This window comes from Pecten maximus, chromosome 10, assembly GCF_902652985.1.
Source record: "Pecten maximus chromosome 10, xPecMax1.1, whole genome shotgun sequence".
NCBI lineage: Eukaryota > Metazoa > Mollusca > Bivalvia > Pectinida > Pectinidae > Pecten > Pecten maximus.
Genome location: NC_047024.1, coordinates 25,521,388 through 25,543,154, shown reverse-complemented (window position 1 = coordinate 25,543,154; position 21,767 = coordinate 25,521,388). Strand labels below are relative to the sequence as shown.

Below are 21,767 nucleotides of genomic sequence, written 5' to 3'. Positions count from 1 at the left end.
TATGATCAGTAATTGTTTTTATTATGTACATGCACTGTATTTTGATATATATTCACAAATGAACATGAATTTATTAATATATGTAAAGCCGTTTCTGTTAAACATTAACGGTGCTGTTTGATAATATTTGTATGCAAATTAAACATAACTTACAAGCATGATTCGTGGACTTATTAATGATCCTTAATTTAATTCGGGTTAACTTAAAGTTAAATTAAATTATAATTATCTTTGAAGAAAAAAAATCAACATATATGTAATTAAAATTATAAAGTTTTTATGGTATTTCCAATCACATATAATTAAAGTGATCATTACGTATAGAAATATATGTATATATCGTGAATGATTTTGCCATTTAACATTGAACGGTGAATCCTGTCTAAATCTTTGAAGTTTATAATTATACACTGCTCAGCAGTTCGCTATACTTTCTGAAAGTTACAAGACACTTTTTTAGATATTAAAAAGAAGACATTTAAGTTTACCGTTTATATATAAAAGTTAATTTGTTAGGAAAAGTTCTAGTTTTTAAACAGTATTCTATATTAAATACAGTACTGTACGGTACATTTTTCACTCACCGTTAATTTATATTTTCTATAAAGTTGCATCTTAAAATATAATTATCCAAAATATATTCCGTAATGGAAAAGAAATGTAACAATCACCTATCAATTTAGATTAGCGATTCCGTTGCTGATACAAGTATAATGTGCTTTAATAAGATGAGAGATTAAAAATCACAACGATTGTCCCAAGAGCTTTGGGCGACCTTTATTCCGCAACAGTCAAATCAACTCTGCTCAGATTGTTGTACACAACTTCTTCGCGGAATCGAAGAGCGCATGCCCATAATAATGAACCATGCGCAATATTGTAATGCGCAGGTCACAGCTGTCCAAACATGGAGGTTGAACTAAGGCACAGCTTGCTTGTTCCCAGGCGTACGTAATAGCCCCCGAATATCGACTAACCAACCAGCAAACCGCTACCAAAGGTTACTATAACTGACAGTTTATCATTCTTTGTTGTTCGATCGTTTGTTGATTGTTGGAATGACGATGGAAAACATGGGCGAGCTGCCGGATCAACAACTTAACGATTCGTCCGTCACCACACCATTGAGTGTCGGAGGAGGCAGTGTAGTAGACACAGCAAGTCAACAGTCCTCACGCGATACCACTCAGTCCGAGACTGACTTCCCAGCAGTACCCAGTGTCAGTGCAGTGTCCAGCCCCGAGGCCGAGTTGTCACCATCTATCGACATCTCAAGAACCGAGGCCATTCCGGTTACGGTGGCCAGTATGATCGACAGTACGGAATTCCGTTCCCAAATGGGGGACGTCACATACCAGACTCTGAACGGGAGGATGAGCCCAAACTACAGCCCCAACAGCTACGCTACCCTCACTCCGTTACAACCACTACCCCCAATTTCTACAGTGTCAGAAAAGTTCAACCAGATCCAGGCTTCTAATGTGAGTGGAAATGGCTTTACACTTATGAACAATGGACTTGGAATGGATATGAACACTGCTTACAGATATGATAAAATGATGGGGATGGGGATGAACATCTCCAACATGGGCCCAAGTTTGGCCACAAGCCCTATGACAATGATGACAACAAATGGATATTCACAAAGTGTTGGACCTTACGGTTATAATGTGAATGTGAGTCTTGGTGTAAGTCAAAATGGACTGCCTTCACCAAAGTCCGATCATAAGTCTCCTACAGGATTATCACCAAATACATATGAAACATATCGAAATCTGGCTCCGCCACCTACGCGACTCAGTTCCCCAAATCCTGTCATGATGTCAACACTCAATGGATTGCATGGGAACCACACAGTTACACCTGATGCTTCACCAAATAGTCAAAGTTCCAGCCCCCAGAGGGGTCAGTCAGTCGGTCCAATGGATTCTCAGAGCAATAAAGAAATTGAGGAAATAAACACAAAGGAACTGGCACAGAGAATCAGTAGCGAACTTAAACGTTATAGTATACCACAGGCAGTTTTCGCTCAGAGAGTTTTATGTAGAAGTCAGGGAACATTAAGCGATCTTTTGCGAAATCCAAAACCATGGAGCAAATTGAAGTCTGGAAGGGAAACATTCCGCAGAATGTGGAAATGGCTTCAAGAACCAGAATTTCAGAGAATGTCTGCATTGCGCCTTGCAGGTAAAATTTTTGAGAATATTGAGGGTAGAATAGAAGAAGCAGCACATTAGTTGTAGAATTTACCATAGTCATACAAGTACAGCATCCTTCATTTTCTCCTCCTTTTGTAGAAATCCATACTCTGAGAGTCTGGTCTGGCAGCACAAACCACGTGCAGTCAGGATTGTGTAGTATCTGTCGTAGTATATTGACAAACCATTTATTGAACAATTGAACGTCACTTTCATTGATAAAAGCATTTCAAATGATATTGTCAATTGTCAATGCTGATTCGCAGTTATGGCCAAAGAAATTGATCAGATTTGCCAAGCACACAGACGTGTAGAATTAATCGACAAACTGCTGTACCATTACGATACATAAAGTATCTATGTCATTCTAGCATTGTACATTATTAGTACAACATCATATCTTTTTACTTTGCTAATTTGTTCTTTTACGTTTCAGCTTTTAAATATAGATCCAGATTTAATTTGATGCTTAATTATTTCATTATTTTTTTCTATATTACTCACTTTCATGGTTTCATTCTAAGCCTGCGTATTGCTAATTTGTCATTTATTCTGTTGTTTTCAGATAAAAATTAATGAAATATATTTGATTTATTTCAAAAATATTTCAATGACATCAAAGGTGAATTGCAACTGCCTTCAAATAGAAGCCAGAAATAAGATTTCTAAGTTTCAGATATTTCATTGATAAGTCAGTTGGAACAGTTAGACATGTAATGCTAATATAACTGCTATCCAAAAAAAGACTTACAGTTTACAAACTTCCACTGTTCTTGGCTTACAAACAATTAAAAACTTTGTGTCCTTTAATTTCAAATAGTTAATTAGAAAAAAGTATTCAATCATTTATTATGAATCTTCTTCAAACGTTTTATCTAAAGTTTAATTTCTTTTATGACAAAAGAGCAAAGATGATTTGTGATTTTCCTTTCATATAAAGCTCAAATTCATGTTGGATGTTCAAACTTACACATGGCTTAGAGCAGGTGGTTGCAAATTCACCTGCAGGAGACCACAAACATCTTGTGCTGCAGTAATCTTAAATTTTAATTTGCCAATAGGCCATTATGAAATTAGTTGAAAAATACATGTTCTTATTTTGAGTATAGATAATTGTTGGAAATATCTTAAGTGGTATCAGATGATTACTTTACATATTTTTGTGTAAATAGGTATATAGAGTAGGCTGACAAGATTCTCTGACTAACTGATTTTAACATTACAATGAAGGGTCATGAGTCGGTGATTACAGTCATTAACAGATGTATAGTTGTACGGGTGTGATGGCAGATGTAGGTATAGGCTGCTAGAACTAAGACGGGGTAGGGTGACAGCCTTCTGGCGAAATAGCACACCTGACATTCACAAGCACCTAGCTAGCATATTATCTCCATTCAATTACCTACCATCTGCCCTTATTGTTCTCGATAAAATTGACTGACTATCAGGAGTGATAGTGGACCTGCTTGCTCATCCATGATATCAACACCTCTATCTAAACATACACTTAGCCAGTTAGCAGATAAATCATATTTTTACTCTCCTATTTTTTTTGGTCCCTTTTAATTTTTTTAAGACTACCAGCAGTCCCTTTATATATTTCAGTATATGTAGTTGTACGAATAAAAGAGACAACTATTTACAAGTAAATGTTTGTGTCCAATGTTTAGGTTATTTCTTTGTCCAATGCATACACACACGTCAGTTCCATGAAAGTAATTTGGGCAGGGAAATAGGAGCAGTAGAAGAATTCAAAGTGACATATTATAATACGGCAGGCTGTGTAATAAGTTTGTACGGCAGTAATTGGAATGACTGTTTCTGACCAAATGCCCCAGAGGTCATACTTTTCTTGACTACAGTGCTGCATCAGTGGATTCTCATCACTGCCAGCTTCTGAAGCCTTGGGTCAACAGAGCTTTGGAACACAATCTTGTCAATTCACCTCTTATCAAACTGTTTTCCACCATCACAGGGGAATTTCAGTCCTGAGTTCTCAATCATTTTGCTTTTCCATACAACTTGATGGCATGATGCATTTTCCTGCTTTCGGTGTAGTTAATCAGCTATTTTGATATCAATTTTCTCCACCATCCTTAGGCTGGCAGATAATATTGCATGTCTCTTTTAGTTACTAGCCTTTTGTTTGATTTCGTTTAAACTCGGTTTCTGGAAAAAAAATATATAACCTGTAAAAATTTCCTATTTTGTGGGTCTTAGAACCTGTTGTATGCGTACATGCATTTTCTTTCGATAAATAATGGATATTTATTTTTCTGACATGTTCAAATTCAATTGAGCATTCTTTGTACACCAATTTCTGAAAAGAAGGGAGAATTTCTTATTTTTCTGACAGGTTTTGAATTTGATTCTGATGAAATTTTGTGGCTGCTTCTATTTCCTTTCTTAAAATCATCCCCATGGAGGCAAATCTTAGAAGCTGAAGGCAAATCGCTCATGCTTTACCAATGTAGACAACTGTTTCCTGATAAAATTTCTAGGAAATGTTACATGTGAACACACGCCACACAACTATGCTACGCTGATGCAGTTACTGCAGCTGCCTCCTGCCCCACTCAACCAGCCACAGACACAGGGTTATGTGCCACTCAGCCTCCATCTTCACTGGAACTCCTGTTCGCTTTTTATTTGTCAATGTCAAATTTTGACATGCCTTGTACACGGTAACACCATTGCTCAGCTGCGAGCTAATTTTATATGATGTAATAAATAGCCACACATTTGGATTTATATAATTATTTGGGGAAACAGATGCTGGTTATTTACTAAATAAAATAAGGATGGTAGCAATGGATCATATGTGCATTCAAAGTATAAGAAGTCCTAAAATACTAAAGAAAAAGGTTTAGATTTACTGGATTGGTCTGTTGAAATAGCCTTTAATGCTGCTTTCCTAATCACTGAAATGATAATGGAAAAAATATCTAAATTAAAGATTTAATAAAATTCAAAATGTAAATGGTGAATGTTGAAATTGTCAGGCTTTGGTTCTAAGAATTACATTTAAAGAAAGTGATTATTAACAATTGAAAATATAAATCAAATTGGTACATTCAGTTGATTTCATTTTAAAATGTTCCAATCGCAGAAACTGTGACCTGATACCTGTACTTTTCGTCTGTTATAGTTAATACTAGAATTACTGCTAATTATGTATTGATGTAAAACGAATAAATGCACATGTAAAATGTGTGTGTGCTTTGTATTGTGTGACCTAGTCATCAAGGATATGAAATATATATAATACTAGAGCCATTGTTCTCAGTGTCAGATTCATGGCCTGTGGGAACTGAAGCAGTGGGATATAGTAGTCATTCAGGTACACATGCCACATGCCCAGAATCTCAGCCAAATGGAGCGGATCCTTTGCCAATTACATTAATATCATACTCAGGCATCATGCATAATTCATCCAGCTCCCCTTATCCTGGGCCGCCATTGTTGTTTACAGCACATGAGGACAGGAGTATCACATATTTGCCAACCCTCCCTGTTTTGGAGGTGGAAGCAAGAATGTTTACCCAAATTTGGGACTGTACAAATTATTAACGAAACATGTAACACTTTTAATTTATGATTTTGAAATATGCAATTAATTGACTTTAGAGAATAGCTGAAGAGATTTTGTTTAAAATATATAAACTTTTATGTTTGAAAGATTAATGTGTGCATAATTTCCTCTTGTTAAAAGTTTAAAAATGATTGCTAAGTATGGTAGCTGGGGATGTTAGAGGTTTTATATAATGGACTGAAAACAAGCTGAGTCAACTACAGGCCAGGATCTTCAGTTTACCATTGAAACATTCATAATAATGGCACAGTAGGGAGGGGAGTAACAATACCATTTAATATTTATATGTGGCAGGTACACAATAAAGCTTATAAATTATACAAATTGTGTCCAATATACATTTACATGTGAGTGGTAACATTTGCTCCTTCAGCTGTCGTGCCATACTGTATGATGTTGACTGATTTTGATAAAAAATAAATTGTTTAGATATTAACAGCTTTTTTAAAATATTCACACCATATATGGAAATTAATTAAAACAAAAACAAAGTAAAGTGCTAAAAAGTTGCTTGGTTGCAAGAAAAATTAAATTTGATGAGAAGTTGGATAGGATCGTTGGTAAATGAGACTGTTTTATTTGACAACCTGCCATTAGCCGTGTCAGTAATCACATGTTGACAGCTTGGTCAGGTCTATCTGTGTAACGTGTGATAAGTAATCAGAATAAGTGAGGGAAATCACTTCAGACAGATACCAGATTGATAAGTATATTTGGGTTTTATCATTAATGTAGATTGGGCTGACACATCAGTAGAATCTCTCCATGCTTTTACTCTAGCTATTAGTTAGTCGGTCAAATTAACCCTAACTAGGTTCTAAGAAAGAAAAATAAGGTGACATATACTAAAAGGATTTTACCTTTTTAGGTACCGCGCCACATACAAGTGTGACAAATATATAGGCCACTTCAAAGCAAGGCCATAACCCAATAGAGACCTAGAAAAGTCTCATATTGTGTTATCACATACATGTATAAATTTTCTAGTTCTGCCGGGGCTTGTCCCTACAATAACAACAGTGTCAACACTGGCATAAGCTGCCCCAGCTGGTCCTCAAATATACAGCAGATTTTAATATTAACAAACCACCGTAAATGAAACATTGTCACTACACCAACCTAGAAATCCTTAATCCTCCGACTTCCTCATGAAACCATATGGTTACAGCCTGGTAGATTTTACTATGCAAAGCTTGGTAGTATCCAAGTGGCAGAGGAATTGTAATCTGTGTAAAATTTCCCTTGCCAGGTAGTCGAGGAGGTGATACTTTTCGATCAGTCATCTCCAGGTCATCATAATTCACGTACTGTGGTCAGACTTATCTTAGAACAAAGGATTTTGAAAGGAATGAAAAGATTTTTTGCCAGTAAAATAAATGAAAGCTTCTAATCAAACTGTACTGTAGCTATTAAAAGGTGCCTAGGGTCACATTAAGCTTTACTATTTTGAAATTTACAATAGGGAACGTTTGCTGCTAGTATTGTGCTGATTTAAAGTAGAAACTTACAAGAGAGAGATAAATAGGAAATGCAATAGCTTTAAATAGAGAAACCTCAGAGCAAAATTATAAATCTGTGTTATGGTAAAAAAAAGAAACAGTTGGTTGCAGCACTGCATCTAGATCTCCTTGGCAGTAGACTAGATCAGTTTCCTTAGCCGAGGCACTACCCGCTCTAAACACCAAGCTTTGCCTAGCTCACAATTTATCTTCCCAAACACTGTGATAATTGACTTGTACACCATTATTTTATCTCAATTGAAATAACAATTATTGTTTTATTGATTTATTGATAATTGTACTATTTCCAGTCGTCCATCAATACAGGATATTGATTTTTCTCCGCAGAGGGGCCATATCTTTTACAAACAAGCAGATACTACGCCAGGGAACCAAATGTTATGGAATTTGCGATGCCATCTGGCTAAATTCTACCATAGTTTTCATAGAAAGTGGTAATTGGGAACATTGTATCATGGCACCTTTCCAAAAGCTTGATGGAATAAGAATTTCAATCACTTTCTCTTAATTGATTTTTTTAACCCTGTGAATGTAAGTTAATTTGCAAAATATTAAACTTTTTAAAGTTTAAAAAAAGATAAATGAAAAATACATGTACAACTTCTACATTTTAATTAATATCTATAGGCAAAAAACTAAAAAAAAAAAAAAAAAACAATTTTTTTGCTGAATCATGTGTTTTGATTTCATGAAGGTAGTTGTTTTAAAAGATGGTATGAATTCAAAACACCAGAAAATAAATTGTCTGTTATAAATAGACAAGCATCAGTCACATCTCGAGTTCAATTTCTATGCATGTTGCTATGGTGATGATGGCTATGTTGGAAGGATGAAACAGTTAATATAATAGGTCATTACTTGGAAATGAAACTGGCCAATCCCCATTGGAGAGATGAGTTTGAACTGTCCAAACTGATGGCTATGCACTGTTGTCCATTTGGTCAGAGCCCAGTGTCACTCAGAGAGAGGCTGTCTTTGTTGAGCAGATGTAACTGTATATATTACAGTATACATGGGTTGACAGTCACAGATGTAATCTTGTTTAATCAGCAGTCTATGTAGGCCATGAATAGATCCCTAGACAATGCTGACCACAGTAAAGACCAAACAGTTGTCCAGTGCTAAATGTCATTTGACTTTGTCAGGCGGCCTTTATTGTTTCGGCCAGCTATGTACCCGGACATTGTTTTAGGTGTGGCGCCATCTGCCAGCTGTCGCAAACACCCATCTGTGACCAGGCCATCTGAGGCTTGGAGTTCCCTATAGACTCAGTGATGTAATTAACCCATAACACACTATCAGAAGCTTTCAGGCCTGTTGGGTGTACCTCAGGTTAAAGGCCATTGTTACACTATAATAAAAGATTAAGGTGGTTCCTCTTGATAACACTTTCACTTTCACACCACACTGCTAGCTCATTTACAGTTATTTTGTAGAGGAACTGAAGTTCAAATCTGTTCACAATGTAACAGAGCAACATTGAACAGTAAAAACAGAGAAGTTTTAGAGTACAAGAAAACTTCATTTTATTAACCTTGCTATTTGATTTGAGATTTCTTAGCAATTTCTTTTAAAAAAAATCTCTTAGCAATTTCTTAAAAAATTCTTCCTTATAAATTATGACATGTTCAGAGCTACATTGTGACACTTCAAGTTAAAAATCACACTAATAAGCCTGGATATTTCTAAAAATGTCATAGAAGACATTCTAGTGTTCTTTAATATTACCTAGTAAATAAGATACCTGTGAGAAAAAACAGGAAGGGAAATTGAAGAAAGTGTGTGACATGTGACTTAATTGACCTAGAATGACAACTATTGTTATTTTGTTTGTGTTTTAATATTTTTTCTTATTTCAGTATCTTGTGTCTCAGGTTTTCAGCTGATTGCAGTCCTGGTACATTAAGTTTAAAGTTTAAGATATATCTTTAAAGAGACATACATTCCTTTCAGATCTGCTCCAACAAGAGATATAGAAAACTTAATGTTATGTTACCTATAATACTGTGTTTTTTTCTGTTATACATTTTCATTTTTTGTTCTCTCTTACTTTTTTGTTTCAATATTATTTCAATGGGATATTTTCCTCTTGCTATCTTTTCAGTTATTTGTTGTTCCGGACGCTGGTCAGTATCAGTGACCATTGGCTGACCATGTACCTTTGGTCAGCATCGGTCAAGGTATATGCCCCATGCATTACTTGTTAAGGAATGGGTTATACCACTACTAATACATGAATGAACAATACAACATATTTATGAGACTATATATATACCAACTGCTAAACCCTAGAGACTACTAATATTGCAGTGCCACCCTCCTACCTCTATAGAACACAGTCGATCTACTTTAGATGAATCCACTGTGGAATTGAAGGGGTGTCAGGGTAAATTTATACTTTACACCCTTATTGACACCAGACTCTTGAGAAGAAATGCCTTTGAATATATACATATCTTCCAATGCTTCCTGCTAAATTTGCTGTGATATTATGAGAAAATGCATCTGAAACCTTATTGAGGTCATGACCACCATATTTACAAGAACTGAGTATAATATTAACCCTCAAGATTCTTTCTACCATGCCTGTCCAAAATGACAAACGTACTTCAGCATTACCCGCATTATATATACGTAGAGCATGATAGCCCTGTTCTCCTATATACCCCACTAGAGGATAAGGTGCAAAGCTTACAAGTACACCGACAGTACATTGCATGGCATTTGGGGCAATAAAAGAGCGAATAAATAGTCGTACTGGTAGTCCTAATACTGCATGTTAGGCTGTAAAAAAAGGCTGATGTAGAATTGTCGAAGACAAATTAGTTGTAGATCTTAAACAATATCTATGTTTTGCAGTAAAATTATGCAATAACGTCTCAGATAATGGTTACAGTAAGCTGATGTTGATAATTAATTCACTGTTTTTAACATTATATAACAACGAAACTAATTTTATTTTCAACAATTCAAAGTAATGTTTTCAGTTATAGTTATAATTGAATTCGTTGATGGAAGCATTGGTAGTCATATACTAATGTGAGTAAGGGCTTGTTTTGACACTGACACTTCCATAAATGAAGATGCATTTTGCTAACTTTGTGCATGTGGAAGGACTAATGTGATTAAGTAAAGTAAGGGTAATTATGGGTTTTGGCATTTCAGCCATTTATTGGCTCTACTAATTACGAAAAAATAACGATGCATCATACACTAATCTGGGTTCACAGCCACCGTTTTTTGTCTGCCCTGCTCTCATTGCATGCTAATCAGGTTTGCCCTTCCCAGTACTGGAGTATGTGTGTGTTTGGTGTGTGTGTGCGTGAACAAGGGCAGCCACAACTACGACTTCCCGATCTCTCCCTCGAGCTACATCATAGCACAACGTTATAGCAATTGTCCATAGTTAATAAGTCGCGGAAGGAGGGAGAGCTGACCATGAGGGTTGACATGTGCTTCTTCTCTTTCAGCACCAAAAGAAGGCTCCCTCTTTCTTTCTCCGTCATTGTTAAACAATTTGTGCGACAGTCGAACATGCCTGCTCCTCAGTAATTCTATCATAGTATCATCATGTTTGGGAGCCAGGAGTTAAACCAGCACTTTATAACGAAATTCTTCCAAATTAAACTGACTGCTTATTAGGTTTCAAACCATATGGTCACAAGCATAGTTCTGTGCACATTGTACACACGGGTTGCGGTTGTTATATTTGATGTAAATGCTGTGTTGTTTTGTTTTGATTTAATTAGCTTGTACTGATAAAACAAATGCTTCTTAGAAAATACCTTCCTATCGGTGGGTAAACATGTAAGGTACTTGAGGGTATTGTGCTGTAAACCTGGATAATACAGGTAAATTAGTAGGAGAGAAGACAGGAGCCTGGTTGTCAATCATGTAAATGGCCATATGGGAAGATTTGTTGGGGATAACGGTTATCTAGACATCAGGTGATGTAGAGATGGATTAATACTAACAGGAAACAGGTAGATCATGTCCTCAGTATGAAGTCTTTGTTACTGTGGAGTGGAATGCGTTTCCTATCTGGCCACCTGTGTTACCTGTACAACTACCTGTACCAGGTATTTAATGTCTGCTAATGTCTGTACCTGTCACCCGCCGTTAAGGCTACCAAATCTCCCCCGTGAAAAATGACCCTACAAATATACTGTTAGATATCACTTCGTCATCACTGGTCATATATGTAACAAGTGCATGTGGGAGAGAGGCTTGGTGTCATTTTGGTCGGTCATGTTAATAATTTGAGTTGAGGTGTAGACAGATGGTATGTATGGGTGGTAGGGCCATTGTTACACATTTAGCAACTACAAACACCTCTGTACAACAGAAATATGTGATTATCGTGATTCATCACTGTGCTTTCACAATAAGAGTGTTGTGAGTTGTCATATTGTGAATTGGTGTAGAAAAATTGTGATATTTATTAGGACACAGTAAACATGATTAAATCGTAACAAATTTTTGAACAAACTACCAAAAATTAGTTTTCCATATAGCAGAAAATTTGTATTGATAAATTGCTTTATGACATCAACATATCTATGTAAGAGCTATTTGGTTTTGTTGCGAGTATTTTCCATTAATGTAAAAGTAATTAGGTTATAGGTAGTACTGTTAGAATGGTACAGGTAGGGAATCTGAGTGGAGGGTACAGACAAAGGACACCCCCTCCCAACACTGCCTACCAAAGCTGTGTCAACATCATCCTGGACTTAATTGCCTTCAAACAGGTGATGGCTAGGCATATGGTTTCCTGGGGTACCCTGAGGGGGCTAAAATGTTTAATATTAATATCAGTGATGAAGATAATTGATAGTTCAGAAGTAATGATAAATTAATCATATTTGGTAATGGAGCATTTATAAAGCTATGTGATTATATCCATATGAATTTATTTACTTCTAATTGATACTACAATTTAATCGTTTTTAGTATCTTTCAGAAATACATTCTTAAATCTTTTTAATTGTTTTTGGAAATTATACATATTAAGCAGTTCTGTTTGGTCAATTGGATGTTCAAGAATCATTAAATTTTAAATATGAGTAATAAAAAGGGTGCCATGGGTTTTAAAAGACAGAAATACTGAAGTTTAGTAAGGAGTTTTTGGGGAAAGGCTGTTACTATAAGTATTAGATCTGCAAAGAAAAATGACCCCTGTGTTATATAGGTAAACTGTATAGAGAACATGATTTATTGATTCTTGTATAAGCATTTTCTGGCCCTGTTTACAGTTAAAATGATGAAAATGGACATTTAATAGAAACTATTGGACATTGAATCTGTTTTGTTCCTGGGATTGCCAAAACGACAGAATTTGACTTGTGTATGTTGTGAAGCATATTTGCAATGGCATACAAGATTATGGCAAATTCTATTGAATGAAACCCCCGGGAGCCCCAATCTAACCTCATTGTCTGTCATCTTGGAGTATCAAAGGCCAGGGGCAATTACTGCATATACTGGCACAAACCAATAGAGTGGACTTGGTAGGAAATGAATGGCATTGTCTCACAGCAATTGTAATAAAAGTTTAGGTGCTGATGACATAAAAGTCGGCGATAGCATATAAAGGTTAACTGAATTCCTCTCCAGCATCATGTGTGGTACATATATAGACAACCACCCCTTCCAATCATATAGGATTTATTTTTGCCCAGAATTCATCTGTTGTGATGGATTGATATGCTATTTAGATATTGTATTTAGTGTTGTCTTCTATCTACTATCATTCAGAGCAGACTTGTTCCATTAAATGTTGGATGCTTTCTTCCTCCAATTATAATTTATCAGTTACATTTTCATTGGCAGCAGTGTTGGTTCATGCGATGAGTAATCGACAAATGATTGAAAGTACATTTTGATCAAAACTAGGAAGAAGTCGCACACCGATAAAAAAAATTTTTTATCCCATCTTCCTTGTTGTGAAAAAAGATGCAATCATAGATGATGTTTGTTCAAACAAAAAAATCTTGTTTGATATATCTGTATTGTACTATTTTGTTTTGTTTGGGGAAAAAAACATGCTGATATTCTTCTTGTGTTCGTGCATACTATGTTATATACTTGTGTAAACATTAAGAATTTAGAGAATAAACTTTTGCATGTTTGCACATTCCTGAAATGAAAAAGAAACATTAGAAGTTGAAATAGTGTAATCTTTTACTGTCCACAACCCAGGATAGATCAAAGTGGGAAAGAGTTTGTGGTATCTTTTAAACAGTGTACACATTTGTTTGGTAAATATTGCAAGCAAGGTGCTCTTTTCATTCCCTTGAAACTCCTTGTGTGAGGAAAGATGTGTCCCTGGAGGAAAACGGTATTAACACAGTGATAACGGGGGTCAGCAGGTTGATAATCGAAAAATTGAAATTTATTAAACAGTCTATAAGAAACATGAAAGTTTGGCTAAACTGCCCCATCATTGATAGAATTAAACCCCCTAAAATGCCGGGGGAATTTTTGAAGGGGAAAATAATATTTGATAATTTGCTTTCCATGGTTGGGTACATTGAGATATGGTGCCAATATTTATGAAATGTAGGTATAAACATACATTACTGGCAATTATTGAGCAAACTTTCAATTCTGTGTCAGTTGGTATGTTTCCTAACTTCTTAAGGTGTTCAATAATTATTACAGTGTTGCTATTATAACTAAATTGTTGAATAGATATCAGCAGAGAAGACTATTCATTTTAAACTAATTGAAAATATTCATCTATCTTATGTTTAAGCATTATGTTGATAAGTGAAGAAAAGTTAAGTGTACATTATTACTAAGTACACAAATAGGGAAGTACTTCTACATAGTGTTCTGTATCTTAGTAACTTTTTTGGAGAATTTTTGAAGGACACCAGTAATAATAAATTGACAGCTAATCAGATAAGTTATGAATTAGTTTATATAAGGAAAACATAAAATGATTTCACCACCTCCCTTTTCGGCAGCAATATCTCTTAGGGCTTGTCAGTCTGGCGGACATATTAGGTGGGTAACCCCAGTGTCACGAGGGGCCATGCATCACTGCCGGCCGGCGAGGCTGTCGCTCTCCCCCATAAAGGATGACCCCTTGGGGCTAACGTCGTTTGGCTCCTGCTTACTCATGCGCCGATTCCAGCCCAGCTGATGCTGTCTGTAGAACAACACTGTGTTCAAGATTTGAAAGATGTAGCCTTTCGCCAACAAATGGAATTTCCTTGTAGTTGGTGGGGATGCTTCAACAAACCAATAGTTACTTATTTAGACAGGTTCCATCTAATTGACAGATAAGCCATTTGGTAATTTTACCAAATATTGAGTTTCCTTGGGCCTTTTGTTGCCAGAACATGGTTCCAAAATGGGAATGATTAGCATATGAATTGGTACAAATTTTCCAGCTTTTCAATAGGTATTATCTCATTTGTGCTAACAAAACTGTGGATGATCAGCAAAAATGTGTGGTTCAGATTGCAAGACAACATTGACTGGTCTCATCACAAGGCAACATGATACCAACATTGATCTCCATACGTTGGAATTGCAAAATCTGGAAAGAAAAAAATGGAAACGTTTGTGATTGTGGCGGTCGACAGGGTCAGTTACGGCTCGACCCTCGTCTGGCCTGATTAAACTACAAAACCTTCTCCAGATCCTCGCTGGCTTCCACAGAAAAAATAGTCGTCATAGCAGCTTTTTTATATCTCATGACAGAACATAGGAATCCTTCCTGGAAAGGACATGCTCAGGCAGCAGTGTACAGTACAATGACTCTGTGAAAAAAAAAATCGAGGGGTATCCGATGACCTAAACCTTGAAACAAAACCAGCCGGTTAGTCTGAAAGGTATCCACTGTTTTGACTGTCAGTGAATTCTATCTATGGTTCCCCAGACAAAGGGTTGGCTATGATTTAAATGTGTCCATAAAGCCCGATATATATGCAGTAGTGGATGTTGAAATGTTGAAGCTTTATGACTGAGTACTTTAATATATCATTGTTTGGTTATCGGTTCTAATATATTACTGTAGTATCAGTTTCACTTGCGTTTCGGTTCCAAGGTCTTTACATCATTTTACTAGATGTTGAAACTTTTTACCAATAAACTGGCATATATAAAGATAATTATGTATGTGTAGCTTGTCATGGCGATTGTGTCAAAGAAAATGGGTTCTTAAAATTGGTCTTTGTTCAAAGTGTCAGTTGTCTTTCTGGACATACTTGTTCGTGTATTTATTTCATTTGTCATTTAAGGATAAAAATGCATTAGTCAGTAGTTAAAGTAAAAATTAAAAAAAAATGAATGTTACAAAGATACTACCTGTAGATAACAAATGAATTTCTGAAATGTTCTCAAACGGTGTTATCAGTATAAAAAGCTTTGAATGTTTCTGTAGTGTTTTCATAAAAAAAATCTACATCTTATAGAAACATGCCTAGTTATATTACAAGTTGAAAAGTTTATGTATTTTCTCATTGTGGATATGTAGAGTCGGTGTTAAAGGGATTCTATTGTGGTCTGCAGGGCAGATAGGTAATATAAAATGCTTGAGTCAATAGAAAGTGCTGTTATCATTGTACATGTAATCATGTTAATCTTGGGAGATGCTCGGCTAATCAACAGCAAGTTTGGCTATCACAAATGAATAGGAACGTCATTGGCCACGGTGGTATCTTTATAGATGAAAGCAAGACTCCTATGAGGAAGCTCCTCCGCCTGTAGGATGAGTGGTTTGTTCTGTCCGGCATTAGGCTTCCACGGCTGGGAACGAAGCCTTCTGGGTTTCTATTGTTTCTGGAGACTACTGTTGACTTTCTTGGCATTCAGTAGCTGATAACAAACAGAACCCTTCCTCAAATGATAATCTGTATTGTTGTATTTGCTCTCGAGTCTTGAGGGATTTCAGCTTCTCCATGTAAGGCTGGTGCTTCAGAGGTTCTAGACTTAACCTGCCAGAAATAGTCCACCATTTTGAATATTGAAGTTATTTAATACACTGTTTGCGTTTTGTGTGTGGATTTTGAAAAGTTGGTTTACAATGTTTTATAACTTGTACTCCATATTATAAGCCTTTCTTTGTTATCCTTGCAAAGATGTTTTTAGATTGTAATCATTCGCTGTTTTATTTTTTTCATTCCATTTTACATGGATGTTTATGTATTTCAAAAATTCTTTTCAGTCTGGACAATTTAAAATTTCATAATGGGATAAAAGGTGCTTTTGAAATGAACTTGTCTTTTGTGTCCTAGTGTACGGTTTTCCCATGTCGTTTTTACACTGTATACCCAGCACACTGACGCAACAAAGTTATATTCTCACAAAGGCCTTGAGAACTTCTCTTAGATTCCTAACTCTGTGAACCCACTTTTGTGTGATTCATACATTCATAAATTGAATGCCACTCTAGTTATGTTTTATTCTTCATATAAAATGGTATAATTTTGCCCACATACAAAGGCAGTTAGAGTGATTGCTGAAGCTGTATTAAGTAAGGAGAGGACTCGGGCACTATAAAAACCAACGACAGGAAGGACGGAAGCTGGAGTGCCGTGTTGACTGCAATGCATGGAAGAGCATGAAAGGCCTCTACGTTTGTTTGAATACGTTTTTTTTCCCATTTATTTGGGGCTGTCAGTTAAGCTTGCTGTTTCCATGGCGAGAAAGCTGCTTTGGTTGTTACCTGTTTCAGCAAGCAGCTGAAGCATATGAAAGCTGTGTCATAAAATACAGGTAGGCCTGCTCTGTGGCAAGGCTGTCTGTGTAGGTAGGATAGGGGAGGGCCCCACTCAGGCAAACGATGAAGGCACGGGTTGCCATGCTAACCATGTCAGCCTCTGCAGCTCCATTGTCCTGGGCCTGTGGGGTAGCGACTAGGTCCTAGTGACGTGTCCAGGCTGTCGTGTCACAATAATAATTGGCCTAAATTGATATATAGAGTGTTGTATGGTAATTTATTTTCTACACAAAAAGGAAGACCATGAAATACTGTAGACACGTACCTGGTGTTGAATATTGATCAGGATAATTTCTATAGTAAAGGGAGATTTAATCTCTCAGTATAAAAATGTGGAGGAAGTGATGGTTTCATTCAGGACTATTGTGTAGAACCGATATACAATTTGGTATATATACGAAAATATCTGATTATGGATGTAAGCTTTTGTGCAATGACTAGTCCCTATAGGTACTAGTTATATGTGAAATCTAATTGCATCGGCACTGGTAGCTTGACGGCCAATTATACTATTCATTGTCCAATGATTTGTTTCCTACCACACATACAGATATATAATATATATATATACGTACCCTGATATATGCCGTAATAAGCTAGTTTCTGTGACAATAACCAGATCTCTGTCCTCTCACTGTATCTGCTACTCTAGGGAGAATATCCTTCTGTAGAGAGTGTATGGTCTGAAAGTGCTATATTTTAAGTTGATTTATAATTCCTACAAAGTTATGAATCATTTATCGTTTTGTTATATTATTGATTTGTTTTACAGGTAAAATATTTTAACATCAAAATATTAATGAAAATTATGTTTGTGAAGATTTATTGAATTTAAATCAAATGCAGATACAGATTTTATTTTCGCATCTAATTCTTGTGTAATGTTTTTGAAATCTAGAAATGATATTACCAATGTTATGGAATGGATGCGAAAGTTTGTACGAGAAAGGGAAAAATTCTGTATATATATTACTATTATTATGCCTCTATTGACATATTTATTTTATATATCTATATCTTCATTAATTTCACTATTTTTCCATTATATTTCAGCCAACTAATATGACTAACCCACCATAATGCAGGGCAATTAATTTATTAGCCTGTAGCTGCATATTACCTAACAATTTAACCATCTGATATAATAAAACAAAACTTTGTGTCAAATTTCTGTTGAGAGAAATCCTATCATGTTTAATTTTCTTTCTGTAGGCAAGTCATTCGGGGAGGTGTCCATTAAGGAGGAATCGGTGTCAGCAGGCAGCTTTGGGCACCCTATAGCCAGCATAGGTAGGCTACATATATATATACCACCACGTCGCATAGCGATACTTAATGTCATAGCCGTCATAGACGTTTCTGTTGTGTGTCTCTCGCAAAACACTCTGTTAACATCACCATTTCATCACAGATCTTTTTGTGCACAATTGAACATTTTATTTAACAGAAAAGTCTTTTTTTAAACTTTTTTTTATGAGCATAACATCTTTACAAAACTTTTGATCTTTTGTTTTGACAGAAATTTTTTTTGAGAACTGAAGTAATTTTTTTGGGGCATTTGTCAAGAACATTATGTATAAAATACGCATCCTTGCATTTACCAGAGGAAAGCATTAACATGCATACTGCAACAAATTTTCTTAGTTGTTGAGAGCGACATGATGAAATGGTGACATTTTCAGCTCTTTGTAATAACTTTGCATGGTAATACAGGTTTGGGAAATGTCGGTTTAGGCTGGTTTTCTCTGCCATCCTGCTGGAAAAACACGACATGTACAGATGTAGGTTGCCATAGTCTTTGTCTCGGAAATTTTACACGGTAAAGTGACAGTTCTTGGCCTACATTTACATGGATTCTCAGGGAAACATTAAAGGTTACTTACATCATTTCTTAGAAATTGTGAATTTTGTTTTTCTGGGAAGCAGTTGAAGTGTTTTTGCAAGTTAATTCTAGGACTGTTTTGTGATACTGTGTTCATAGAGCTGAAATGAGTTGAAACCTTCATGAGGTCTTCATGACAATCATTTTACTGAAATAGAAACAGGGACACAGTGTGTTTGACACAGATGGTGATATGACAAATGTCACCAGGTTCGTTTGATGTTGTAAATAGACGACTCTTGAACTGCATGTATTTGTTCTTTTCATTGTACATAATCTATTGTCTTCTAATGCCCGTTTCAGTGTATTGTTTGTGCAGTCCTGAAGCTGTTAATATTTGTAATGTCCTTCGTTCAGAGTATTGCTGTACATTGTGTTAAGTCCAGTACTGTATCATTGTGTTTGTCTGTCTATCATCACCAAAGGTACCTCTGTGTGTCTCTGTGGATTCTGCATCTATTCTGGGTGTTTCATATATATAAGTAACTTTGGAGTATTGTAAATAAATACATAAAATAATTACATGCATTACAATATTGAAACTACCGATTTATATACATGATGTAAAAATGACCCAATAGATATCTATACACATGACAAAGAATGTTTACTGGTATTGTTCCTGTTTCTTTCACTATTATTATAATTACCTCGGTGCTATTATTAGTAAATGGTTTTATCGCTTCAAGTCAAATTTGGTTGAAATATTAATGAGAGATTTTCAATTAAATGTTTCACCTGTTACGTAACGTACACACACTGAATACTCCCGACACCAATGTCTAGTGATAAACTGATCATTAAATGGATTTGTAGATCAATGATATACCAATCAGTTCACAGTCGGATCATAACGCATGTACATTTATATATACAGCTACAGGCCACAGTGACCCTTCACATTAGATTTACGATGACGATAAAAGTCATCAGATTCTTCTGCCATTTTCGGCTTAATGGTGGTCCGAGTATGAATAATTCATTAAAGCTTTGGATATAATGTAAACTGCTTCCTGTGGCTACTTTTGACTCTGTCCCGTTGAACCCTGTGGTCCAATCGGTACCTAGCTTACATCTCGGCCAGAGGGCAGCGGCATCAAGCATGTATCGCTACAGTCATGTTTACAACGAGCCTTTCATATTAAAGTCTACTTAGTCATATATACTGTTAATGACTGTAAGAACACGCTGTTACATTTATCTGCTAACTCACTGTTAGTCATCTGTTGCACAATAAACAGCTCAGTGGCACAAGTCATTCTTCCAACTCCTCAACAAAGTCTATCATCACCACCAATCCATTTAACTAGTTTGCTTCACTAAATAGAGATTACTTTATTGTTGTATAAGGCAAAAACTGGTGGACAGGGCCTGCACTAAAACACATTAATCACAGGTTTTTCCTTTTCACTGTGTTGGATGATAATTTGTCATGCATAGTGGTGACAATAGTTTGAATTCCCCTCCCCTAATGAAGATGTTACTTGTGTGTAGCAGCAACAATCGTCCAGACCCCACCTCTAGGTAAAGGTGTTACCCATGCATAACAATAGTGGAATCCCTCTAACCCCGTGATAAAGGTGTTATTGTGATTTAATTCCATCTTTATACAGGCCACGTATTCCACAATTACTACCATATGTCTATGCAGGTGACACTGTCTTTTCAACGTTCCGTTTTAATACCCTGAACTCCAGTAACTTTCTTTGTGTTCACTGTAAGATACCACAAGCAAGTAAAAACTCACAGGTAGTAAAAGTGATGGGCATCTGGATACAACTAGTCATATTCTTTTTCTTTCGTTTCTTTCTTTTTTTTGTACTTTTTAAAAAGAAAATTATCAACGACCAACAACACAAGTAGTCATATTTACTTCAATCACCTCAAGGCATTTAAAATTACAACTAAGCTATAAAATTGACAATCTTTTTCTCTGCCCTCTGGGTTAACAATCCTTGAAAAAGCTGTGTTGTTTTAATTCCGCATGTCACTTTATGAAATGAAAAGCACCCTCAATACCTGTACATCAACAGAAGTTTGTCAGAAAGGTAACCTCTCCGTGACCATTTTAGACATTGACCGAGTGACAATAAAACACCGTTCATTAACTGACGGTCGTTTGTTAGCACCTCTATTTTGTAAGTGTAGGCCCCGTTATATCTTAAGCTGAGAACTATTGGGTCGTTCAGAGCTGGGTACTCGTGGTTGCTTGAGTAGAGTTGTGCAGCAGTACTTGTGCCGACTGAAAGGAATGTTAAGCAGGTGCGCAGCACGACTACACATGTGGTTCGTGTGGATGGGGGACTCCTACTTGACACTAAAGCAGCGAGCACAATGCAGTTCTGCCCAGGATAGATTTACCCCGCTGTTTAGTTCTTTGTAACGGTTGTGTAGTACACTTGGGTACGCAATACCCAAAAGGAATGGGGAGAGGGATGTTTAGACGACGACCCCCTGACATTGTGTCACTTGACAAACAGCTTATTGTGACGGGCTGGAAATAGGTTTTATTCTTATCTAAACACATACTGCCTGTCAAGGAGAATACCTATGGGAATTTCTCACTTGCCACACAATGATATAAATTTTATTGAACGTAGGGTAGATAAATTGAAGTGAAATATATGTCGAAGTGAGAAATAGACAGGCACATGTTACAATCATACAAATACTGTCGCGTAGATACAGTTAGACAACCTCCAGTGTATGTGAGAAGATGGTGGTACTGTATCACACACACACTGTCACAAAAGTCTCAGAATAGAAATACTGCTCTTTATATATTCAGGCTCAACTTCCTTTGTATGTATGCGATAAAGAAATAGGAAAATGTATAACACCACCA

The 21,767-nt window shown here is 36.1% G+C and overlaps 1 protein-coding gene across 2 annotated transcripts in view; it reads left to right on the top strand.

The window, feature by feature from the left end:
* The first annotated feature begins 626 nt into the window (after positions 1-626).
* Positions 627-21,767, top strand: part of LOC117336821 (hepatocyte nuclear factor 6-like) — a 36,030-nt gene continuing 14,889 nt past the window's right edge. Inside the window, exons 1-2 of one of the 2 annotated variants that reach the window (XM_033897476.1) lie at positions 627-2,187; positions 18,253-18,330. In XM_033897476.1, the coding sequence (XP_033753367.1) occupies positions 1,059-2,187; positions 18,253-18,330 (1,207 nt within the window). In that variant the 5' untranslated portion in view covers positions 627-1,058. The remainder of the gene's footprint in view (positions 2,188-18,252; positions 18,331-21,767) is intronic. The other variant, XM_033897475.1, reaches the window with a different exon arrangement.